This window comes from Camelus dromedarius, chromosome 3 (assembly GCF_036321535.1).
Source record: "Camelus dromedarius isolate mCamDro1 chromosome 3, mCamDro1.pat, whole genome shotgun sequence".
Taxonomy (NCBI): domain Eukaryota; kingdom Metazoa; phylum Chordata; class Mammalia; order Artiodactyla; family Camelidae; genus Camelus; species Camelus dromedarius.
In genome coordinates this window covers 91,805,503-91,832,674 of record NC_087438.1, presented here as the reverse complement: position 1 = coordinate 91,832,674, position 27,172 = coordinate 91,805,503, and the positions used below count along the sequence as shown (strand labels likewise).

Sequence of the window (27,172 nt, the reverse complement as noted above, 5' to 3'; positions counted from 1 at the left end):
GGCTTAAGATGTTAAAAATTCTCTTCCAGTTCTCTGTGAGAGCAGCTCCAGCCATGCATTTCCCAGACTGAAAGAATGTGCCCAGGGCTACGAGTTGGCCTGGTATCCAGCAGGAAGCAAGTGCAGTGGCCAGCACACTAAGAAGAGAAGTCTTCCTCTTTCCATATCGCCACCCTGAGAGTAGCTACCTGGGTGGGTACAGAAGCTGGCTCTGCCTCACGTGGCTGAGCAGCATGGCTCTCTGGCTCTGCTATAGAACAAGGCTAGCCTTGAGAAGCTGTGGCCTGCATTCCTGTCACTCTGCTCCTGCAGAAATTGCTCTGCCAGCTCAGCAGAGGGCCTGGCCTGGAGTCTCTCACCTGCCCCTAGCCCTTCCCTGAAGTCCCTTCATTTACTGGAAATCATAAACAGTGAGAGACAGCCTTTATCACACCCTGAACAGTGCACTCTTAATGTTTAACACCAGAGGCTGAAACGACCAGGGACGCTGGCCTCCTGGTTACTCCCAGTGACTGATATTTGCACCTGGTAACTGAGGTCAGATTTACTTCTCTTAAGTCACATGATTTGCTTCAAGGCAGGAAGATGTTGGGGCCACTTGTTGCAAAGGAACCAGGAGGTGATCACAGAAATGCTGCAAAGCAGCTTTGGAAGTAAAGGCTGTGCTTCCCAGGGAGCCAGCCCTGGGAGCATGGAGCTGAGCTGGGAAATGACTCACCAGGGCCTAAACCCCAACATTTCACTCAGAGCAAGCTTAGAATACCATCTTCCCTCTAAGACACCTGCTGAACGGAGCGACTCTGAATCATTTCTGGAATGGAGTGGGGCATTAATTAATTAATTAACAAATTAACCATACTGAATAGGCAACCCAGAAGATTCTGGTCACTTAAGAGTCTCCAAATCACAGCACAGGCCTTACCCTATCCAGACACACTACTCTTGCTCCAGGATTTGCTTGACCTCAGGTATTTATCTCCTGGTTGTCATGGAAGCGGCCCAGATAAACAGCAACACAGCCAACCTGGCTCCTCTGCCAGCCTCAGAGACTTCCGAGAGCAGTGGAGCTCTCTGGTGGCCAGTGGTGGCCCTGCCCGTTCATGTCTGACATCTCTTTCACATGACCTCTTGAAGCACACTATAGGTGCTCAATAAATGCTAGGTGAATGAAGGAATCCCCAGGGGCTATGTTGGCTCTCAGGCGTCAAAGCTCCTTAGATAACCCTTCAGTGGCTGTTGTGACTAGAGCAGATCCACTCCCACCAATTCCTGAGTTACCCCAGGGACTGCAGGCCAGACTGCACACGGCCACACAGCTTCTCAGGTGATCCAGTTGGCCCACAAGCCACTTCCTATGCTCCCAGAGCAAAGTGGATACAGACCTGTGAGGAAGGAGTCAGCTGTGGTCCGGCAACTTGGCTGGAGCAGACAGGGTCAATGTCTGGCCATGCTTGCACTGGATGCCAAGCACACAGAATGGCAGAAGGCCCCACCACCTGCATGCCAGGGAAGCTACACTCACTGTCTGCATGTCCACCCAAGGACAGAGCACACTCTCAAATGACCCTCAAGGATGGACAGCTGGCCTCAAGGAGACACTACAAGGAGATTAAGAAAGAAGTCACTGTCCCTGCAGACCCTGAAATGGCTACCAAAGGAAGATCCACAGTGCTCTCAGGAAAGTTTCTAAAATGGGACAGATTTCCCCCTCTGTGACACACAGAAAGGGGGTTAGGGGATAGATCAGACTACCTGATCTCTCAAGGCCACCAAAACCAACCAATGCCCTATTTAGGGAGGCAGGACAGGGCTGCTTGTGGGCTCTGGAACTGGACCAGCAAATCTTCAGTCTGCTGCATGAAAGCAGTGTAGCCTTAGACATCATTTAACCTCTTTCTTCATTTGGTTGTTATGTGAATTAAAGAAGATAGTACACGTAAAACTTTTAGTATGAAATCCTCAGTACATTTTAGCTATTCGACTATTTTTTCTTTCTAGAACACTGAATTAAACAGAAAAGAAACAGGGAAAGAAATGGCATGGCATTACACATTAGCAGAAACTTGATTACCCACCTTGGATAAGAGAAATGACTGCAAATAACAGTAGAGCAAAGGCAGGTTTGAGGTCTTTGGCTCAGTCATTCTAGGCTCCTGAGTCATGGCAGATGTACAGCGTACATGAGGCTAAGCCATACGTGAAAGCTGTTTCCACCCACAGACTGGTGGAGCTTACTGATATGCTTAATGAGAATAACAAGGATGGAAAAAAAAGAATAACAAGGTTGATAAAAATAGCTACCATGGGCCACGGACATGTTAAGTGGTTCAAGCAAGTTATTTTATTTAATTCATAGTGCAAATCTCTGAGGTAGATATTCTTGTTCCCATTTTAGAGTATAAACAGAGTTAAAGAAGTTAAATAATTTCCCAAGCACACCCCCACTCACCTGTGTACACACACAAAGAAGCAGAGCTGGGATTCAAACCCAGGCTTACCTGACTGCGGACTTCTCTACTGGGCTATACTATCTGAAGCAAAATTTTAAGAGCTGTCCATTTCTTGGGAAAACCCACTTGGGTAGTCTTAAATCTACTTTGCTAAGAACAGGAGCCACCACTGTGTAAATAAGAATAGTGGGAGCAGTCCTCAGGCAACAGCATAACCAGGGCAGATGGAAAAGGCATCTGCCCCACAGGGCGAAAGTTAGGCTTCTTTTTTTAAAGAGTCTTAGGGAAACTCCTCCTTACCCAGTTTGCAGGCCTGAGCTACAGAATCCTGCCACAGAGTGAAGGCCCAGCTTTGCTCAGGGACAGAGAGTTCTAGAGTACCCACCTGCCACCTGCATATCAGCCCCAACCCCCTCCCCACTTCAGGTTCAGTCTCTGAAGCACCAGGGAGGTGGCGGGGGAGGGGGTGATGCAGGATTGACCAGGACCAGGCAAGGGTAGGGAATGGGGAAAAGGAGTACTGGAAGCACATCACCCCCAGCCCCACTCTGCCTCTCAGAAAACAAAGAAGGAGGTTCCTTGTTTCTGCTACCATGGATGCCCCTCCCTGAGGGGATTTTAATGCCCAGGACTGAGGGTCCTGTGTGTTGAGGAAGCCCTGTCCCTCAATCCCCTACAATAGCCAGAACCAGCTACCAAAGGAGTGGACTCAGAACTGTTTCTGCATATGAGCATTTTCTTCTGGAGACTAAAGTGAATCCTGGGGAGAAAGCACTGGCCTGGGACTCCACAAACCGTGGCTCCTATGTCCAGCTTTTCTTCTAACTCTCCATGTGACCTTAAGCAAGCCACCTGACTTCCCTGGTCTAGACTTTCTTTTCTGTTAAATGGGAATAATTACACACAGTCATCATTGTAGCTGATACTCACTGAGGTTTTACTCTGAGCCAGATCTTATGCTGGATGAATCATGATATACATCCTTTGAGGCAGGTACTATATTCACTCCCATTTTCAGGAAACTGGAGGAACAGGGAAGTTAGGCAACATGGCCACAGTGACAGAGTGAGTAAAGGTGGATCTGGCTCTCAGGATTATGTCTGTTTTTCTAAGTTCTTCACCACTGTGGCATGCAGAGTTACTTCACACAGATCAAGGACAGTTGTAAAAATGTTTTGAAAGCAGAAAAAGGGGGACTGCTGCATGATACAAATATAAATCACAACTCCCTGGACATAACTGAAGGTATAACCCTAATCCCTTGAAAGATATTCTATGGAATCTGTCCATAGAATCAGAGACCTCCAAGATGGGAAAGACTCTCAGTAAGTCATTTTTTCCCTGCCTCCCTCCCCTTGGGCAAGAATGCCACGACTAGCCAAATTCTACAAGTGAGATCAGAAAGGTCAAGCAACGGTGGCCAGCTTAGGCCTTCAGCTGGCAGGTGAGGAGGGGACAGAAATAGGCCTCCTGGATCCTCGAGGAGGGTACAGTGATGATAAAAGGACCATTTGTGTCAAAGTGGAGTCCCTCCAATGAAATTTAAACATTTTAACATAATATTCAAGTAAATCTATTGTAACCTTTAAAACAAATTTTATTTCACCACAAAGCTGGTCAATATTGAGTTCTAAATGTAGTTGGTCCTCCCTCTCTTGGCAAAGCTCTGTTATCACACAGGGCTCACATCTGCAGACAACAGAACTCATAGGGGTTAGTACCGCCAGGAAAAGGACTATACACAAAGATACTAAGTAGATAAAAACGCTCACTGGGAGGGCTGCAGATTTAGAGGTAAAAAAGCCAGGAACAATGCTTCAACCAAACTTTAGAGCTAGGCCAAGAACAAAATCCTACCTTCCTACAGTGGCCTGCAAGTCTGTGTGGCTAGCCCCTCTTCCCTCTGCTGCCTTTGCCCCCTCCACTCTCCTCCTAGCTCCTTGGTGCTCTGGCCTCCTTCCTGGCTCTGCAAACAATCCCATCTCAGGGCAATGAACTTGCTCTTTCCTCTGCCTGGAGCACACACATTCACACTGCTTGCTCCCTGGCTTCACCCAGGCTTCTGCTGAAATACCCGCTCCTTAGAAAAGTCTTCCTGGACTGGCCTGTCACTCTGTCCCCTCTCATTGCTTCACTCTTCCTCAAAATCACCTATTGCTCCCTGACAGTAGTATTAAGCACTGCCTGTCTCCCAGATCAGACCGCAAGCTCCATGAGGGCAGGGACTTGGGTTGTTCTGTTTGCTGCTGTAAGCCCACTGCCCAAAGTGGTGCCTGGTACATTTTAAGTGCTTAACTATTTGCTGAATACTCTATGCAAGAATAAACAAAGGAATGAATGGAAAACTGCAATACAAACCAAGTCCTTGTGTTCTCCTGCCTGTGCTGGAGGATCAGGGTAGTAGCAAGAGTCAACTTGTGCTATGGCTGCAGCTGTGCTGTCACCCTGCCCGGATTGTGATCAGCCCTGTGGCTCCCACTTTGGAGAGAAGACTTGCCTGGGGACCTGTAGCTCCAAAACTCCCCCCTAACAGTCTCTGTAGCTCTTGGAACTTGTCTGGACTGTTGCTGTGCAGACCATGGAGGCCTGGCTGGGTTCCTGCCCCTGGTTTCCCAGGGCTTCAGATAGGCTGGGAGGTGACTTACCCAAAGTCCTCGTCTCTCCTAGAACGGTTCAGCCCAGGGAGTGACGCTAACAAACAAATGCAGTCATGTATAGACTTAGAGGGTCACACGAGGTCAGAGCTGGGTGAAGCCTTGGTGATACCAAGAGCTGTGTGTGCTCTGCAGATAACACAGGCCAGCACGGTGGCAAGCGTGTGTGTAGACTCTGCGGTCTGGCAGATCCAACCTCCACCAGCCATGTGATTCTAAAGAATCATTTGAAAAGACACTATTTGAAAAGCACTGCTTTTCTCAGGTGTAAAATGGAAAAAGTCCCTGCTTTAAACAGTAAGCTTGTCCTCCAGTTCAAATGTCTTTACTTCCTATTCTTTGTAATATTAAAGACAAACTCTCTGGCTTCACAGTCAAATCCCACCACCACCAAAATCCAGTCAACCCATCATACCCAGTATGGTCCCTCTGACTCCTCCGGACACTCCTGCTCCTTCTCACACCTGTGCACCTGGAGCCACCACCCACCTTCTCTCCCACCTGAGTCTACCAAAGCCCAGGGACAGGTCTCACGAAGTCTTCCCTGATGTGAGTTTTTCTGGGCACTCACTGGTGTCAGTATTGCATGTTAACAGACAGGATAAAGTCTTGACTCTCCAACCAGAATATGGGTTCCTTAAGGGCAACTGCCTCTTCTCTTATGATGTCTCCCTCAACTACATATTAAATAATAAATAAAAATTTCTGCTAACTGACTCCCCTGAAGTTAGAATTCAGTTAAAGTGCTCCTAAACACTACCTCTATATAAACCAAGGGAAGGAAAATAAAGGTATAGAAACAAATTAAATTGGAGACAAACTCAAATCACTCCTATTTCTACATACTTGGTTTGTATGTAAAAAACCAAACAACCTCTATCTCCAATCCAAGCTTGACAAGTAGAGGAACTCCCTAAGAACAGTGCATAGAATAAATCACAAGAACTATTCTCACTTAGACTTCAGGAAGGAAAACACAGTTAAACTGAAAACTGTTAACTGATGTTTAAAAAAAAAAAAACAACAAACAGCCCGGAAATGTTTTTAGGACTATGTCTATCAAAGTCCCTTAGGGGCTGATTCGCCCTTCAACATATTCTTCCTAACACCTGCTTTTACTAAAAACCAACAGCCCAACACCAGAACTTTGTGAGTCAGAAGCAGAGTGAAACTACACAGAGGCACTCAGCTGTGAAGCACTTCACCCAGATAGCAAACAATAGCCACACTAAGTAAGCCAGTGCCCTGTGGCCAGGAGGGTGGGCCCTGGGGACGCTGAACCAACATTACCCCAGATTCTCCTCCTGTCTGTTCCTCTCTCTGGTCCATGCCTCCAATTCCCCCACCCACTTGCTAAATACATCTGGAAAAAATACTTGCACAACTCTCCAAACTAATTCCACATTATTTTAAGTGAGACCTAAAGACTCACACATATTTCTTACGTTTTCTTAAGCAAGAGTATTAAAAGACAGAACTTAGAAAGCTCAAGTAATACGGAGAATTAAATTTAATACCTTCTGATTTTAACCTCATATTAGACAATCTTTTTGAATACAATTCTACATCTACACAAAAAAAAACTGTCTCTTTAAATTTCAAACAATATCATCTTAGTTCTTCTCCTTTCTCAGATTTTTAAAAACAGCGTTTGCTACTACAGCTTACAGAGTCACAAAACACAATCCATGCAAAACCATACTCAAAATGTTCACTGCAGTATTATTCATAATAGCCCAAACATGGAAACAACCCAAATATCCATCAAATGATGAATGAATAAACAAAATGTGGTTTACTCATACAATAGAGTATCATTGGGCAACAAAGGAAAGGAGTACTGACACATGCTACAACATGGATGAGCTTTGAAAACTTCACACTAAGTGAAAGAAGCGAGACACAAAAGACCACATATTGTATGGTTCTATTTAAATGATCCAGGATAGGCAAATCCATAGAGACAGAAAGTACATTAGTGGCTGCCAGGGGCTGGGGAAAATGGAGAGATTGGGGAGGTGATAATTTAGGGGTAAAGATTTTCTTTTTGGGTAACGAAAATGTTCTAAATTGACTCCGTTGATGGATGCATAATTCTGTGAGCTTCCTAAAGACCAATGAATTGCACATTTTAAAGAGGTGAATTGTACAGTATGAGGGATAGATGGCAATAAAGCAGTCTTTAAAAAAAGAGGACAAGGAGACAGACTTCCAGTCAAGATGGTGGAGTGGTAGGACCACAAGTTCACCTCTCCTCGTGACTAAAACAAAACCACAACTGGCTGCTAAAAAACCATCAAGGGGAAAAAACTGGAACCTAGCAAAAAAGATCTTCTTCAACTGGAAACATAAAGAAGGAACCACAGCAGGACAGTAGGAGGGGCGTGCTCGTGATATAATTGGGCCCCATAGCCCCCACATGGGCGACCCACAAGCTGAAGAATAATTAAGTCGCAGAGGCCCTCCCACAGGAGTGAGAGTTCTGAGCCCCATGTCAGGCTCCCCAGCCCAGGCATCTGGCATTGGGAAAAGGAAGAGACCCCAGGATATCTGGTTTTGAAGGCCAGTGGAGCTTAACTCCTGGATCTCCACAGGACTAGGGGAGACAGAAGCTTTACTCTCTTGCAAAGTGTACACAGAATCTTGTGTGTGCCAGGTCTAAGGGCAGAGACAGTGATTTCATAGGAACCTGGGTCAGACCTGCCTGCTGGTTTTGGAGGATCTTCTGGGGAGGTAGGAGAGGCTGCGACTCACCCAGGGGACATAAAAGCTGGTGGCAGACATTCATCTGGGAGTGTTCACCTACATGAGCTTTCCTGAAGACTGACATCTTGATTGAATCATTAGCACCAAGACCTAGACCCACCCAACAGCCTGTAGGGTTAAGGGCTGGGAAGCCTCAGGCCAAATAACATACTGGATAGGAACATAGCCCCACCCATTAGCAGACTTCCTGAGCCACAAACACCTCTAGACATGGCCCTACCTACCAGAGGTCCAGGAACAAGCTTCACCCAGCAGTGGGCAGGCACCAACGATTCCTTCCAGGAAACCTGCATAAGCCTCTAGTCCAGCCTCATCCACCAGGGGGCAGATAACAAAAATAAGAAAACAACAATCCCAAAGCCTGTGGAAGGAATTCACAAACACAGTCCAGATTCTACACCGGGACTTGGCTGGACCCTGGCCCTTGGGTGACAAGAGAGGAGTGTACTGCTGGGAAAAATAAGAAGTCTCCCGCAGGGGGTCACTTCTCCAAGGTTGAGAAACGTTAACTAACTTACCTAAAAATACAAATAGAAAGACAGACAATATGAGGTGGCAGAGGAATATTTCCCAGGCCAAAGCACAAGATAATATTACAGAAGAAGAAATAAGTGATGAGGCGACAGGCAATTTATCTGAGAGAGAGTTTAAAACAATGACGATGAAGATGTTCAGAGAACTCAAGAGGAGTATAGATGCACAGAGCAAAGTTTTTAGCAGAGTTGGAAAATATAAACAATACCCAGAGTTGAACAATAAAATTACTGAAATGAAAACATTAGAAGGAACCAAGAATAGACCAAATGAGGCAGAAGAATGGATCAATGAGCTAGAAGACAGATTAGTGGAAATCATTACTGCAGAACAGAAAAAAGAAAAAAGAATGAAAAGAAATGAGGATGGTTTAAGAGAACTCTGAGACAACATGAAGCACACTAATACTCGCATTATAGAGGTCCCAGAAAAAGAAGACAGAGAGAAAGCACCTGAGAAAATTTTTGAAGAGATAATAACCAAAAACTTCCCCAACCTGAGAAAGGAAACAGTCACTCAAGTCCAGGAAGTGCAGAGAGTTCCACACAGGATCAACCCAAAGAGGAACACACCAAGGCACATAGTCATCAGATTGACAATAATTAAGGATAAGGAGAAAATATTAAAATTAGCAAGAGAAAAGCAACAGATAACATACAAGGGAACTCCCATAAGGTTATCAGCTGGTTTTTCAGCAGAAACTCTACAGGTCAGAAGGGAGTGGCACGATACATTTAAAGTGATGAAAGGGGGAAACTTACAACCAAGAATACTCTATCCAGTAAGGCTCTCATTCAGACTTGATGGAGAAATCAAAAGTTTCATAGAAAAACAAAAGCTGAAAGAATTCAGTACCACCAAACCAGCTTTACAACAAATGTTAAAGGAACTTCTCTAGTCATCAGACCATAAGAGAACAATAAGAAGAAATAGAAGAAGGAAAAAAAAAAAAAAAAAGACCTACAAAGATTGCTTTGGCAATTCAGGATCTTTTATGGTTTCATATAATTTTGGAACTGTTTGTTCTAATTCTGTGAAAAATGTCGTGAGTATTTTGACAGGGGTTGCACTGAATTTGTAGGTTGCTTTGGATAGTATGGCCATTTTGATAATGTTGGTTCTTCCAATCAAAGAGCACAAGATATCTTTCCATTTCTTTATATCATCTTCAATTTCCTTCATCAGTGTTTTATAGTTTTCAGAGTATAGGCAGCCTCCTTGGTTAAGTTTACTTCCAGGTATTTTGTTGATTTTGATGCAATAGAAATGTTTATGCCAGTTATAAAATTCTAGTTTTTGAAGTGAAAAAGAAAGAGAATGAAGAGCCACAAATGGCAAAATATCCTTCTTTTTTATGGGTGAGTTGTGTTCCATTACATATATATGCTACATCTTCTTTATCCATTCATCTGCTGATGTGCACTTGGGATGCTTCCATTTCTTGGCAATTACAAATAATGTTGCTGTTAATAGCCAGGTGTATGTATCTTTTTGAATTAATGTTTTTGTTTTTCTCGGATATATGCCCGGGAGTGGAGCTGCAGGGCCATGTGGTGGTTCTATTTTTGGGTTTTTGAGAAATCTCCATATTGTTTTCCATAGTGGCTGCACCAATTTACATTCCCACCAACAGTGTACAAGGGTTCCCTTTTCTCCACATCCTTGCCAACATTTGTTATCTGTGTTCTTTTTGCTGATGGCCATTCTGGCAGGTATGAGGTGATGTCTCATTGTGATTCTGATCTGCATTTCTCTGATATTAGTGATGTTGAGCAACTTTTCATATTCCTGTTGGCCATCTGCATTTCCTCTTTTGGAAAAACGTCTGTTCAGTTTTTCTGCCCATATTTTAAATGAGTTGATTAGTTGGTTGTTTGCTTTTTAATTGAAGTACAGTTGATTTAAAATGTGTATTAGTTTCTGGTGCACAGCATGGATGGACTTGGAGGGCATTATGCTAAGTGACATAGGTCAAAGAAAGATAAATACTGTAAAGTATCACTTACATGTGGAATCTAAAAAAATACAACAAACTAGTGACTATAACAGAAAAGAAAAAGACTCACAGATGTGGAGAAGGAACTAGTGGTTACCAGTGGGGCGAGGGAAGGAGGAGGGGCAAGACAGAGGTGGAGGATTAAGAGGCACAAACTATCAGATATAAACTAAGCTACAAAGATGTACTGTACAACATGGGGAATATAGCCAATATTTTATAATAACTATAAGTGGAGTATTACCTTTAAAAATTTGAATTACTATATTGTATACCTGTAACATATAATATTATACATCAACTATACTTCAATTTTAAAAATATGATACTGTAAAATAAATACATAAATAAATTTTAAAATTTTTTTAATAAAATAAAAATAAAAAATAAAACAAAAAAAAGAGGACAAGGGAAAAACACCCTACAATCACAAGTTAGTACCTGTTTGTGAGAGTGATATTGTGCAAGTCTATCAGTTTGAAACACCCAGAGTTAATATGTCCTTGAGGCTATTTGTCCTGAGTAGCCCGAGAATAAATGCCCAAAGCAGCACTCAGGAAGATCCCACAGGACAAAGGACAGCTTTTCTTTCACGGACCACAATTTTAACTGTAATATTTTTAAATATTCATATCATCAGGTACTTATGAGTGACCTGGTTTATAAAACAGTTAATTCTGACAACAATTGAGACTTAGGTTGCATCAGTTACTATAACTAGGCTGAGACAGTTATGCTCAGGGAGCTCAGGGTTTGTCAGCGTGTGTGTCCTCAAACAGGGCACAAACCTCCTGGGTACACAGGAAGACTTTTCAAATTTTTGAAATCAAACTCTTCTGATTAATGGATGTTACAGGTCCTTCAAATGAGCAATAAAACTACCTTGCATCAACTGGTACAAATAATGATGCACATAAGGCAAATAGTAATAAAGGTAATAAAGTAATAATTTATCAGTGTGTGTCAACAATTTAGGTTAAATGAAAGAAAAAAGAAAAATAGTATTAGGTAAAATTGGGATAGTAAATTTAGAGATAGAGGTTGTTCAGAGATTATAATGTTATTTCCCATTCATTTCACTTAATTCCTTTTTCAAGTCTACGAGAACAAATGTAATTCATCTTCTACCCATTGGTGGTCAGCCTCACTTTCTGATAAGAGGCAAGAGCTTCAGAGACCTTGGGTTCTGGATTGATCCATTTTAGCTCTGTAAATTATTTAATCTCTGAGTCTTGGTTTCCATATTTGTAACAAAAGAATGGTATCACCTATTTGATCAAGTCTATATGGAGATTAAATAAGATGTAAACTGTGGAGAATACAGCCTAATGCAGAGAGGCTTGGGGAAAAGCTGGCATTGGTTGGGGCGAAGGACAAGGGATCAAGTTCCTTGCAAAGAAAGACTTGTGACACTGAGGGAAGATGTCACAGAATCCTTGCCAGGCAGGGCCCTAAAGAGGCTGCAGCTAGGGGAAGGACATTACCAAATCTAGCAGTTGCTGAAAATCAAGGAGGGCCTTTGCTAAACCCCTCATTAGAATTCCAAGAAGTGGTATAGTTTCCCTTAGAATTAAAGACAGAAAGTACCCTTATTCCCAAATATGAAACTTAGAATTATTGTCTGTGGAGGGCAAAGCTAACAAATGGGGTTGAAATAGAACATAAATAATCCCTATGCGACTGCTCAGACTGCAGCACTAATGGGGTCTTAGGATCAATAAACTAGAGCTGAGAAGTTACCAGCTTTGGAATGAGGGGAAGATCAGAGGGAGAAGCCCTCCAAGGGAGCCGCAAGGTCAGGGCAAACAGACAAAAACTTTGGGCTCTGCTGGGCCAGGGATGATTCTCTGGCAGAACGTGAACAGATCACTCTATGAACAACTGGAAGAAGGACCACGAGGTCCCTGCAAAGAACACTTCACACTGCCAACTTACTACACACCTGTTGAATTTAAAGGGACCTGTCTGGGTGGGTATTGGCTCTATGGATGACAAAGGGGACAGGCCCAAAGTACAGAAGGGAAGGGACACCACACTCACAGTGCACAGGATGGCCCCCTTGCCTTTCAACGCCTCTGCAACATTCTAGTAATACTTCTGGTTTCATTGCTACTGTTTTTTGTTTTTATAAACTGTGAAAAATCAACAAAGTACCTCAAAATTGAACACTGTGATTTACACTGATTCCTATGCTAAAAAAAACAAATAATGTAGGGAAAAGCTCAAGCTCTATACTCACCCGTGGCTAGTGGCTAGCTTTCTTGTTTTCAGGAGAAGGGAGTCCATTTTATTGTTTCTCTGCTGTCCAGCCTTAGGACTGCCTGCTTTGCAGAGAAGTCCAGGGCCTACTGCCATCTGCAGGCAAAACAAGAAAAAAACGCAAATTATGGCTCAAATCACCTACCTGAAGCCCCCAGACTGGGCCTGTTCCCAGGCAGCTGGAAGACCTGGGTCCTGTCCTGGTGCGAAGAATAAGAGTTCTCAGTTGTGTGTTTAGGATCCCACCACAGAACTCTGACAGTAGAACTTCTAAACAACTTAGGGCTCGAGTACTTGCTAGCAGCAGCAGCAGCAGCAGACCCTCACACAGGCTCACGAGTGCCAGGCAGCGCTCCGAATGACTTGTATTTACTAACTCGTTTAATCCTCAAAAAATAGGTTCATGTTTTAGGAGTCTTTGCCAATTTGCCTGATTATTAAGTTAGGCTGAATAATTAAAATGAAGAGCTTGATAATATTCAATTACAAAGAGGGGTCAGAATGACAACTCTGTGAGAGATTCCAAGCATCCTACAGAGCATTAACTCCCCAAGTATTTATCAAGTGCCTATGATGGACCAGACACTGCTCTAGGACCTGGGAATAGAGGCATGAACACAAAAGACAAGGTCCTTGCTCTCGTGGAGCTTCCATTCTGGTAGAGGGAGACCACAATAGAAGAGGTGATAGATGCTGTGCAGAAGAAAAAGCAGGTTAAATGGGACAGAGAGTGATGATAATGCTGTTAATATTCATTCATTTATTCATTCCTTCCTAAGTGCTTATAACAATCTACCACAAGCAGGATGCAATGATGGGAAAAAAAATAGACATGGTCCCTGCCTGAAAGGAGTAGTTACTTACATAGGCAACGCATAAAACCAAATCATCACCTAAATAAATGCAAAGATGTTAACCTGTGGTAGGTGTTACGGCAGAATGGCACAGATCCCTATTAAGAGCATCCTAGGGAAGGCTGACCTTGTCTGGAGCCTCAGGAAGGCCTGGGATGAGTGTGAAGAGGTGAAGCATCCTTGGTAAAAAGCAGACCAGGTGTAAAGGGTGGATCCCGGACGGCAAACCAGAGGCAGAACAGGGAGGAGGCAGGGGGAGGTGGAGAAGGGGTGTGGGCCCTTGTATAGCACTCCTAGCCATGAGAGGTCCTTATCCTCTGAGACCTGTAACACCACCAAGCGCCTAAGGCAGAGGGGTAATGTGGCTGATGTGTGTTTTTAAAAGATTACACTATGTGGTAAGCTGAGTAATGGCCCTGCAAAGATGTCAATGTCTGAATCCTCAGAAGCTATGAGTATAGTCCCTTACACAACAAAAGGACACTGCAGATGTTATTAAGGATCTTGAGATGGAGAGATTATCCTGGATTATCCCAGTGGGCCCAATGTAATCACTAGTGTTCTTATAAGAGAGAGACAAAGGAAGATTTAACTAAAGAAGAAGTGTAAGACACACTTTTTACTTTTAAAGATGAAGGAAGGGTCCATGAGCCAAGGAATACAGGAAGCCTCCAGACGCTGGAAAAGTCAACAAAATTACTCTCCTCCAGAGTCTCCAGAAGGAAAACAGCCTTGCTGAAACCTTTAGAACCATAATTAATAAATTTGGATTGTTTCAAGCCACTGAGTAGTAATTTGTTACAGCAGCAGTAGACTAATATATACTCGCTTCTGTAAAACACAGACTAGAGGTAAACGGAAGGAGAGGCAGGGAGCAGCTGGAGGTCACTATGTTATCCAGCAATAGATGTGAGACTGTGAACCACAGTGGTGGCAGTGAGGTGGAGAGAGGCTGAAGGACCCCAGGAGGTGAAGAGTTGGCTAGTCAAAGGTCTTGCTGCCACAAGGCAGACATTACTGGAACGCTGCAGCAGGCCTTCCTCAGGCTCAGGACCTGGCTGACTCACCCTGGGCAGAGCCCACCACTCTTTGTAGAAGGAAGAAGACTGTATCATGGCTGTAAGATCACCTCCAGATAGAGACATCATTTGCTCACTTAACAGGGACCTGCTAACTCCATTCCCACAAAGGAGTGCAGGGGTTTCCAGGAACAAACTCTAAGAAGTACTAAGAATAACATCCTTGGAATTTCTACTAGGCAAAAAGTAGCAGTTGTTTCTGCCAAGCGTTTGGACTCGCAGTGAACCATTTTTTTTCTTTCTAATGGAGAGACTTTGTAATCCTGGAGAGGAGGCATCTATATTTAAATACATGTATCTTCAATCTAGGTGAAGCAGAACCATGATTATATCCAACATGTAGAAATTTAATTGTCAGTGGGATAATGCAGAATAAAAGAAAGAGAATAAAGCAATCCTGAGGAAAAAGAACCAAGCTGGAAGCATAACCCTCCCAGACTTTAGATAATACCACAGAGCTACAGTAATCAAAACAGCATGGTATTGGCACCAAAACAGACATATGGATCAATGGAACAGAATAGAGAACCCAGAAATGCCCAGAAATAAACCCACACACCTACAGTCAATTAATCTTTGACAAAGGGGGCAAAAATATACAATGGAGAAAAGACAGTCTCTTCAGAAAGCGGTGTTGGAAAAGCTGGACAGCTGTATATAAATCATGGAAGTCAGGATAAATCCTCACACCATACACAAAGATAAACTCATACTGGCTTAAAGACTTAAAGATAAGACATAACACCATAAAATTCCTGGATAAGAACTTAGGCAAGACATTCTCTGACATAAATCATACCAACGTTTTCTTAGGTCAATCTCCCAAGGCAACAGAAATTAAAGCAAAAATAAACAAATGGGACCTAATCAAACTTATAAGCCTTTGCACACCATAAACAAAACAAGAAGATAACCTACAGGGTGGGAGAATGTATTTGTAAACAATGAGAACAACAAGGGTTTAATTTCCAGAATATACAGCTTATACAACTCAATAACTCAACTTATACAACTTATACAGGGTGGGAGAATGTATTTGTAAACAATGAGAACAACAAGGGTTTAATTTCCAGAATATACAGCTTATACAACTCAATAACAAAAAGCCTTTGCACACCATAAACAAAACAAGAAGATAACCTACAGGGTGGGAGAATGTATTTGTAAACAATGAGAACAACAAGGGTTTAATTTCCAGAATATACAGCTTATACAACTCAATAACAAAAAATGGGCAGAAGACCTAAATAGACAATTCTCCAGAGACAGACAGATGGCTAATAGGCACATGAAAAGATGCTCAATTGCAATTATTAGATAAATGTAAACCAAAACTACAATAAGGTACCACCTCACACTGGTCAGAAATGCCATCATTAAAAAGTCTACAAATGACAAATGCTGAAGAGTGTGTGGAGAAAAGGGAACCCTTCTATACTACTGGTGGGGATGTAAATTGGTGAAGCCACCATGGAGAACAGTATGGAGATTCCTTAAAAAACTACAAATAGAGTTGCCATATGATCCAGCATTCCCAGTTCTGGGCATATATTCAGAAAAAAACTCTAATTTGAAAACACTCATCCCAATGTTCATAGGAGCATTATTTATAATAGCCAAGACAGGGAAGCAACCTAAATGTTCATCAACAGATAAATGGAAAAAAGATGTGGTATATATATACAATGGAATACTACTCAGCCATAAAAAAGTATAAAATAATGCTATTTGCAGCAACATGGATGGACCTAGAGATTATCATACTAAGTGAAGCAAGCTAGAAAGAGAAAGATAAATACCGTATGGTATCACTTACATGTGGAATCTAAAATATGACACAAATGAACTTATTTACAAAGCAGAAACAGACTCACAGACATAGAAAACAAACTTATGGTTACCAAATGGGGAAGGGGATGAAGGCGGGATAAATTAGGAGTTTGGGATTAGCAGATATAGTACAATATATAAAATAGATAAACAATAAGGTCCTACTGAATAGCACAGGGAACTATATACTCAATATCCTGTAATAAACCATAGTGGAAAAGAATATGGAAAAGAATATGTATATATAAGTATAACTGAATCACTTTGCTGTACACCAGAAACTAACACAATATTGTAAATCAGATATACTTCAAAACAATTTTTAATTTAAAAATAGTTATATGTATATATTATTTTTCTGATGACAAAAGTGACATGTTTATTAATGGAAACCAGAAAAACTTCCCAACAGACGAGTGATAACTTATTTGGAAATATTTCTGCCAATATTTTTTTGAGATACACATACATACACACACACACACACACACACACACATACACACACCTTCTTTTAAACAGTATTAGGATACTGTATGTATTTTTCTTTTGTAACAGCTTTGTTTTATCTAACAGTATATAATTTTTCCATGTCATTAAATACACTTTTTAAAAATTTGGCACTATTCCATCATAGGATGTTATCAAAATCACTTACCAATCCCTTATTGCTAGGCAACTGAGTAGTTTCTAACTTCGTGATAACAGAAGTCACAATGGGAGGAAAAGCCCATGTACAAGAACACCTCTACATTTAAAATCTGTGTCTGAAGCTCAGATGATTTCTTAGGGTCATGTTTCACATATTTCAGTCATCAATATATCACCATTATTATTTTGCCATAATTAAATACCATCCATACTGTACTTAACATTTCTCTTTAAATCACCTCATTTCTGCCCTTAAATAAATGTTTTAAAAGGAAACCTTATTTACTATTGTAAATGGAAAACCAGCAGCATATGTCATAAACGGAAGCAACTGTAAAAATAAATACAGTGTAAAACGCAAAAGTGTCATGAAAATATAGAAGCTACTGCTACCCCTTTGCTAATCCTCATATATCAAGTGGGAGATTAGGAAGGCTTGAAAAGGTGTTAAAGACATACGAGCACCAAACTGAGATTTTTCTCCTTCCCCTGACCAGAAGATTGCAAAGGAATTAACCAGAGGAATACTTTTCTCACCGTGAGAGTATTAGATGACACCACAAATGTGTCCCACCTAGAATTACCTGCACCACCTAAAATGACCTCAAACAGAAACATGTTCTAGAATACATGCCTGGAAGTAGATTTACTGGGGTAAAAGGTATAGACACTTTTTTTAAAAAGGTTTTGACAAACTTCATTCAAGTTAGTTTTACCGTAGTTTTACTATGAAAGTGCCCATTTTACTTCACCCTCAAATACTAAGTTTTATAAACAAAAAAGTTAAAATGTTAAGCTTTTTAGTGTAAGATATTCAGCAGCTGAATTTTCAAAGCTTTTTTTGTACTCCTTTGGCCAGTCTCTGACCCTGGGGGAAGACCATTATATAAACCTTCAGTTAGTGATAAATTTATACAAATTGATACTGCATTTGGTTTAACCAAGCTAAAGTAAACTCAGTAAAACATGAGGAAGTGACTTTAGCACTTACAAATATTTTAGAATGCTTTTGTGCTGGCAAAGGTCAAATGAGGATCAGAATAGCATGAACTTGCAAAGTATACTTTTGAGAAATAAAAGACCCAGTGAAGCATTACTCCAGAAATAAAAATCACTACAAATTTTCAGTAAGTAAATGAGAACTCTAAAAGAAACAGGTTTTAGCCTTCCTACGTTGATGTGATAGGCAACTGCGTAAATACGTACAGATTAATGCTAATTGCTAAGAAAAGACTTCTAAAATAGAAAAATAATATTTTGAAGCATGAAGAGTTACTAACAATAGGAAGCTTCCAGATTATTTCAGTAATTCCTGGGCAGACCCCTGTGTGTATATGTGCCTGCAAGATATAAGAAGGGAATTAAAAACATGCTGAAAAGGTTCGAATGAGGTTGGAGACTCTGATTAATTTTTAACACTGATAGGAAAATATGTTTATCTATGCTTAAGAACTTAATGAGAGCTCCTAATAAGACACAGAATTCCAAGTCACTAAATAAAAAGAAGGAAGTAAAGAATGGGGACAAAGACACCTTGATGAATCCAGAAAAAGTCATAAGAAAAAAAAAAGAACTCACGATAAATACATGGCAAAACAAGATAGCAAAAACAAGGCCACACTTATCAGTGATCAAAATAAATGAGTGAATTAAAATTACACTATTAAAAAATCAAGACTTTCAATCTAAATGCCCATTAATGGAAAATGGATAAATTATGATATTCCATTTAATGTATATGTGTGTGTGTATGTTACAGAAAGAGGCCCATGGCTTGCATAGTCTAAAAAGTTGTAGGAAAATATATAAGCAGAGAAAAGGGTCCAGAAAAACATACCAATTTGGTAAATGTGGTTGCCTATAAAAAGTGGAATTACAAGAGGAGTGGACTTCATTATCTCACTTTATGAGTGTCACTAATGGCATGTAACCAGGGAAATAAGAATAAATGAAATAATAAATATAAGGGCAGAATCACTGAAATAGAGGATACAGAGGACAAAAAATAAAGGTGGCTAACAGAACCAAAAATATTTCTGTGAAAATAGACAAACCTTTAGGGAAACCGAAGAAGAATAACTGACAGAAGATGGGGGAAAAAAATATAGGAAAAAGAGGAAATGACAAATGTAGTAGATATTTAAAAGCTTACAAAATAATGATATAAATAACTATGTGACAATACATTTTGAAAATATAGATGAATAAATTTGTAGAAAAATTGCCAAAGTTAGCGTAAAAATTGTTGGAAATGTGAATAGCAGTTTAGCAAATTGGAATAATTTTTAAAACCTCTTCCCCATAAAATCTCAGGCCTGGAAGTATATTCTAATAAATTCTAAGGAAGAGACAATCTCTATCTTAAATGCGCTGCTTCAAAAAATGGGAAAAAAAGGAAACACTGTCCAACTTAAGGTTACTATAATTTTGAAATTTTGAAATTCTCCACAAAAACAAAAATACAAGCCAGTTACACTAATAAACATGGATGCTAAACACCTAAATAAAATATTACTTAATCAAATCCAAAAATGTATTAAGACTTTATCATGATAAAGTAATAACGAAACAACTTTTAAAATCAGAAAAATCTTTCAATGTAATTCACCATGTTAATGGATTACGGAAGAGGTTACTATTGCCCACCATCTCTCTGTTCTCCTTTACCTCCTGTGAACACCATCACCCTTCGCAGCCACCTTACAACTAGGTGGGACCATGTTATTTGCCCTTGCCAACGGAATATGAGTTGAAGTGATATTTGTCATCTTTGACCAACAGAAAGGATCTCTTGAAAGACTCGGGTCCTAGCAGATGGGGAAGCAACTGGCTAGAAGAAAGAGTGAGTTTCTGAATGACTAAATGAAGAAGAGCCTTACCAACACCCCTGGACTATGTCATGAGTGATAAACAGATTCAATTGTTTAAGCCCTTGAAATGCTGGAGTTGTTACATTAGCTAACATTATATATCCTAGTAATACATGGAAAACTGGGTGGGGGGATCACATGATCATCTCACTAGACAGAGAAAGAGCATTTGACAAAGTTCAATAGTAATTCATGATTTTTAAAAAAAAAAAACAACTTTTACAGCAGAATTAGAATAAGCCCCTATCATTTCTATCAACTTTTCTTCATAGCTTAATTATTCACTGGTTTAGCCACTACATATGATAAATTTTATTACTAAATTTTTCATTAGAAAGTGGTGCATAGGATTTTATTTATTTTCCTTGGTATCTAAGATCCTAAGGAAAGGGATTTCTTTCACTTGATAAAGATTATCATCCACAAACCTATAGCTAACATCATACTTAACAGAGAAACTATATCTACAGGGATGGAACACAACAAGGATACTTGTTCCCACCACCATCCTGTAGTAGAATTACAGAAGCACTAGCTTCTGTAATCCATGCGAAGATAATAAAAGGAAAACAAAGTATAAAGGTGAAAGAAAAGAGACAAAAGTTGTCAGTGTCTGCAACTGGTATCACTATTTATAGAACTCTCAGGAGAATCCACAGAAAAACTATTAGAATGAATAGGAGTTCAGAAAGATAGCTATATATTTGAGACCAACCTAAAAAGAGCCTAGTGGAGAAAAATTCTAAACTCAAAGTACATAAAAGGAAGAATGAATAAATGGAAAGACAGACCATATTCACAGGTGAGATTACTTAACATTGAAAGGTATCAATTCTTCCCAGATAAACCTATGATTTCAATTAAATTCCAATCAAAATTTCAAGAGGAATTTCTATGAATTTTCCAAACAGATATTTAAATATTTATACAAGAACAAGTTCATGACAAGCTAAGAAGAGTTTGAAAAAGAACAAAAAGGTAGAATATTACAGTCATAATAATTTTAAAAATCCAACTGGATTAAAGATGAAAATGTAGAAGAAACAATAAGTTAGTAGGAAAAAATACAGAAAAAAATTATAAGCTTCAGGTAGGCAAGGTTTTCTTAAACAAGACACAAATGGCATAAACTAAAATGAGGAAAATGATGGATATGACTACACAAAGTTTAAAGATTTATGTTAAAAAAAAGAAGTAGACCATAGACCTAAAAGGAAGAGTTAAACTACAAAGCTCTTAGATGAAGACAGGAGTGACTCTTCATGACCTTGGGTTAGGCAAGGATTTCTTAGATATGACACCAAAAGCACAAAAAATAAAAGAAAAGGTTGGTAAGTTGAACCTCAAAAAATTGATTTTTTTTTTTTGCTTGAAAGAATACCATCAATAAAGTGAAAAGACAACTCACAGAATGGAGGAAAATATTTGTAGCTCATATATCTGATAAAGGGCATGTATTGAATATATGTATGTATATGTATGACTGAATTATTATGTTGTATACCAGAAATTGACACAATATTGTAAACTGACTATACTTCAATTTACAAAAGAATATATAACTAATTCTTACAACCCAATAACAAAAGATAATCAAATTTTAAAAATAGATCTGAGTAGACATTACTCCAAAGAAGATATCCAAAAGGCTAATAAGTGCATGAAAAGATGCTCAAAATCATTAACCATCTGGGAAGTGCAAATCAAAAAAACAATGAGCTAGAAATTTATACCTGCTAGGATGGCTAAAACAAAAAATACAGACAAGTGTTGGTGAGGATGTAGAGAAACAAACACTCATGCACTGCTGGTAGGATTGTAAAAGTTTGCAGCTACTTTGGAAAACATTCTGGAAGTTTAAACACAGACATACCATATGATTCAGCAATTCCACTTCTAGGTATATATCCAAGAGAAATAAAAATATATGTCTACACAAAAATTTGTACATGAATGTTCACAAAAGTATTATTCTACTTTTTGACAAAAACAACCTAAATGTCCAACAACCAATGGATAAACAAAATGCAGTATATCCATATAATAGAATACATTGACCAATAAAAAGGAACAAATTACTGATACATGCTACAATTTGGATAAACGTCCAAAACATCATGCTCAGTATAAGAAGCCAGTCACAACAAACCACATATTGTATAATCCTGTTTATATGAAATAGGCAAATACAGAGACAGAAAGTAGATTAGTGTGCTTGCCTAGGGTTGGAGAGGGGAATATTAATGGATACTAGACACTAACTGCTAATGGAGTAACAAAAATGTTCTAAAATTAAATTATGGTGATAGTTAAACACACTCTGCAAATATATTAAAAACCACTGAATTACATACTTTAAATGGGTGAATTCCATGGTATGTAAATTATATCTTAATCAAGCTGCTAATAATAATAAAAAGGAGACCATAAATGACGTTAATAAATGGGTAACCAGACTACAGGAAGACGTTTACAACACTGACATTTCAAGAAGGATTAACATTTTAGTAAGTATACCAATATGTAAATATCAAAATGAAAACCAGATAAAAAAAATCAGAAACCTAAAAGAAAACAGCAAATGAGACAGACAAACAGGCAATTCACGAGCAGAAAACAATATGATGAGATGCTCAATTAAAACAGAAATGGAGTACTGCTTTAACCTACTAGTTTGACAAAAACTAGTAAATTAGATAATAGTAAGTGCTGACAGATGTTGGAAAAGGGAGTCCTCATGCACTCCTGGTGGGAGGAAATTGACGAATCCATTCTGTAGCACAAAGCAGCAGTTTTTAATAAAAGACATCATGCAAGTATCCTAGATCCAGAAATCTCATATCTACGGATCTGTCTCAGAGAAATTCTTGCACAAGAATGGAGACACTGGAAAAGGGTATTTGGTGCAGGTCTGTGGAAGCAAGGAGTGAGAGGACACCCAATCTATTCTCAGGAGACTGGTTAAGTACTCGTACATTCCTGATAGAAAATTATGAAACAACCAGGATTAATAAATTAGACTTACATATAGCAATATGGTTTGACAAAAACATAATGCTGAGGGGAAAAGAACAGTATGCGGTTTATAACACAATGGTATTTATTTAAATAAGTACAGCAAAAGCAAAACATGACATACCTTTCAAAGACACACATTCTCTAAAATATAAGGAAAGGTAGTTTGTAAGAACAAATATGCCACGATGGCTGTCTAAGTTTGTGCATGAGTGGGGAGGAGGGTGTTGAGAAATGGAGGATAAAAGGAGGACACAGCAAAATAAAACAAAATGAGACTCCAAATGGACCAAGGATTATAGTGTGTCATGAACTCAGAATATGAGCAATTCAATTCTATAGGCCTGAGATCCTTAGGAAAATTTTTAAAATTCCAGGCATTATTTTCTTGTGAAAAATACAATAAAGTGCCTCACATGCTGGTGGCTAAACCCATGAGTAATCAAACCATGAGAAAAGAAGGTAGTGGGGAAGACTGGGGCTTGCTCAGTCTTCAGCTGAGTCATTTAGTTTTCAGGAACATGGAAGCAAGAACCTGAGTGGTGAAAACGCAGTGGATGGTGTCTACTCCCCGCCCCGCCCCTGCCCCCCACCCCAGACAGAAGATAAGAAAGGAAAAGGAGAGAATCATGCATTATAGTTTAAATTTAGTTGACAAGAGAGAGAAAAAAGAGGAGGACATTAGGGAATTCTGAAGAAAAGGAACAGCTCGTCATTATTGAAAGTACACCACAAAAATTAAAGAATCTGATTTTCTGGCTCATGATAAAGGCTGTATTTTCTAAAAGCAATTAATACTCAACACGACCCTCGACGGTAGTACAGAAGGGGCACCCCATGTTTTAAAAATTAGGACCTTGGGTCATCTTTTGTCAAATTCAGATGGGTGTTTTCAAAATTAAGATCATTCAAGTTTTCTTTCAGTAATGGGCTTTATGCTCAGATCCATGTGAGTAGGCTGAGATAAAAGTTGAGAAAGAGGGGGTTCTTGGTATTGCCTACAAAAACTGTCATCACTCAGATGTAAGTCAAATGCTTGCAGAACTTCACTTTAACACTTAGCACCTTCTCCTATCTACACAACTGTTCTTGTGGGCACCTTACATATATATTTTCTCTCAGCAGGGAATGGGAAATACCCAGGGACAGGGGCTGTCTCCACAGCCTTTAGGTGGAGCCCAGTTCTCACATACCACGAATGAGCTACGCATATGTTACAAAGGGCAAAAACGTGGGCACTCATCTTTCACCCTTTACCTGGCAGATACAGGACAGAAAGTGTTCTGGTCTGGGAAGGTCCAGGTTCCCGAGTGTACCCACTCCTGACCATTTCTGCCAGCCCCGGGGTTGGGGCCCCTGCAGAGTCAGCCCCTGTCTTTACCTGGACAGGGCCTTGGGGTGGAGGTGGCATCCTGGTCTAGCTGCTCTCCATGCCTGCGACCAAGAGAGAAGAGTTTCAAGCTTGCCAGTTCAGGTAACGCTTGGAAGGCACTCCAGCTGCTCCAAATAAACCAGATCTGGAAAACTTAATACAGCTGAACTACACGCGGTATGGGACCTCGTGCCGAAGCAGAGGAGTTTGATACGTAAGAAAGGGTAAATAAAATAAGAATTCCTCTCTACTGGGCTGAGGCGAGGCGCTCTGCTTAGCATTTTACCGAAACTGATTTTTACCGAAACTCGGTCGAGAGAGGCACCCGGAGTTGGTGGGGCGGGGGGGGGGGGGGTATGGTCCGCGTTCTACAAAAAGGAAACGTGTGCTGCGACCGGTGGCCTGGCTTGACCCCCCGCCCCACCTCGACCCCAGGCTGCCAGATCCTTGGCACGTTTGTCCGAGCCCCCGCCCCTTCCCCCCTGGTCTTCCAGCCGGGCCTGTAGGATTAGCGAAAGCCCAGCGGTGCGGGGTCTCAGGCCTTCCCAGCCCCGCGGTAGGAACTCCCGGGCCAGCCCGGCCGGCGTCCAGCAGCCGCCTGGCGTCCCGCCCGCGCGGTCCGCAAGGAGGAGCCCGCGAGGCGACCGCGAAGGGGCTGCGCTTACCTCGCCCGGCGCGGGCTACGGCCCCAGCTCGCTGGCTTCAGGCCGGCGGCCCCGCACGCTGCGCCCCTCGCCCCGACGGCAGCTGCGCCGGCCCTGGCCATAGGCACTTTCATTTTCCTCAACGGTCTCGGCAGGAAAGCGAAAGCGAAAGCGGCCTAGAGGCGGGCCCAGGCCCGGTGAACGCGGAGCGCGGGCCCGCAGCTGGAGGCGGGGGCCGCGGGCCTCGGGTCTGCGCGCGGCGGGCCCACCGGCGTTCCGGCGGGAGCCGCGTCCACCCGGGAGGCTGCTCGCTGGCCGGTCAGTAGCGCACGTCTCAGCGGTGCAGCGCGCCCTCATCCGGCTCCGCGGCCCACGGCGCCTCCGTCCCTCGGGGCTTCTTCCCTCATCTGCCCTTCACTCAGTGCCTGCCGGGGCCTCGCGGCTGGCGGCGGGCCCGGGACCTGACACTCGGCGGCGCTTCGGGGGTTCTGGCCTGAGGAGGCGGGTACCGGCCTGGACGGCCGGGAGACAGTCTGAGGGGTCGGGGTGGGAGGCGCTGAGGAAACTGGGGCAGGTTACGCTCGCAGACCCCAGGGGTCGGGCCGCTCCCCAGCCCAGGCATGCGCACTGGTCCCTCTGCCAAGCTGGCGGCACCGGCACTCCTGACAGCCTCGTCCTGACCCAGAGGTACCAGGCTCTTCATTCTGGGTCAGCGGAAAAATAAAAGTCAATGATGTCTGTGAAAAGCTGGACGCTTCATTTGATAAGAAAAACTAGAACAGCAAATTTAAGGTTTGGACTCCCTGGGCTAAGTGGTGCCCATCAATACCCAAGGGTTTAGAGATTCCAGGTTCAAGCTCTGGCTCTGGCACTCTGTGAACTGGAGCAAAATATTTACTCCTGGTATAAGGGAGAAATACTTGGCATTTTCTTTTAGGCACTAGATGGGTTCTTTGAGGGCAGAGGCAAAGTCATTGCTCTTCTCGTTGCTTAATAGACATTCTCTAACGGTCAGTTGATAATAGGATAGTTTTCAAAGTTTGGACTGTGTTATCTTGACTTAGAAGGACTTTGGGGGAACTGCAGTCTTTTTGGAAGTCACCTCATGCTTACCCTGACGATTAGCCCCTATAATTATGCCACTGGACCAAGTTTTTTTTAGAAGAGAGCCCTGCTACAAAATTTGATGGAAGTCTCTACAGCTCTGCCCAGCATCAGCCACTGAGATTTGAAAAATACTTTTGTAAGCATTTCTGTAGAAACCTGCAAAACATTGTCAAGACTCCATATTCCGAACACAATTTCCCATGTGTTTGTTTTTGTCATAGAGTAGTCTGATAACTGGAAGACAAAAACACAATAAACTGCTTAATCTGCCAGAGTCACTTTGGTTTGCCTCTTTCTAATTTGGGCACATTTCCTGCATGATGAAGGCCTTGCTCTATGACTGATGTTGTGACTTTCCATGGGTCCTTGCAGTATTTCCCTCAAGAGCAGGTGGGGAAGTGGAGCAGGCCAAATGATGACCTTAGAAACACACGTGGTTCCCCTTCCAGAAGATGATGACTTTGGCCTGTAGGATGAAGGGGAAAAAAAAAAAATCAAGGCAGCCTTAGAGCTCTTCCTTATTATAGGACAATAATTCTTGACTCCATGAGAGCAATCAAGAGCTAAATCTGCTTCTACATAAAAAATATGTCTGAGAGATGAGGGTCACGAAAAGCGAGAAAAAGACACAAGAAGATAAAGCCAAATCCTGGTTACCTTTTGTAGATGTTACATATGGGAACAGAGAGGACCCAAGAGGTGATGACAAGCCTGAATATTATCTTCATGATTTCCCAAAGTCCAGATTTGGTCGTCGACCTTGTGGATTAAAAATGCCATCTTTTTTCCGTGTTTGAGTATTGATTAAAAATCAGCTTTTATAATATCAGAATGCAAATTTATTGATTTCATTAACTATTTACCAGACTCATGCTAAGTATATTACATACATTGCTTCATTTAATTCTCCCTACAATCATGTGATGCGATGTGATCTTTCTTTCAGTTGAGGGGGGAAGATGATGGAAATTCCCCAAGGACTCACAGTTAGTATGTATGTAAGTAGTAGAGTCAGGGTTCAAATAAAGGCCATCTGATTCCAAAACACGTAGCCTGACCTTTCCTGTTAGAAACAAAACTATCAGAAACACT

General features: G+C 41.3%; 1 protein-coding gene across 10 annotated transcripts in view; it reads right to left on the bottom strand.

Moving 5' to 3' along the window:
* Window positions 1-25,208, bottom strand: part of LOC135320871 (uncharacterized) — a 68,390-nt gene extending 43,182 nt beyond the window's left edge. For all 10 annotated transcript variants that reach the window (XR_010380230.1, XR_010380232.1, XR_010380225.1 and 7 more), the window contains exons 1-3: window positions 24,995-25,208; window positions 24,339-24,391; window positions 12,640-12,755 (exon numbers count right to left, since the gene is read on the bottom strand). Coding sequence is in view for 5 of the 10 variants with exons in the window: in XM_064484023.1 (XP_064340093.1) it covers window positions 12,640-12,755; window positions 24,339-24,368 (146 nt within the window). In the remaining 5 variants the exon portion in view is untranslated. The remainder of the gene's footprint in view (window positions 1-12,639; window positions 12,756-24,338; window positions 24,392-24,994) is intronic.
* Between the last annotated feature and the right edge of the window lie 1,964 nt (window positions 25,209-27,172).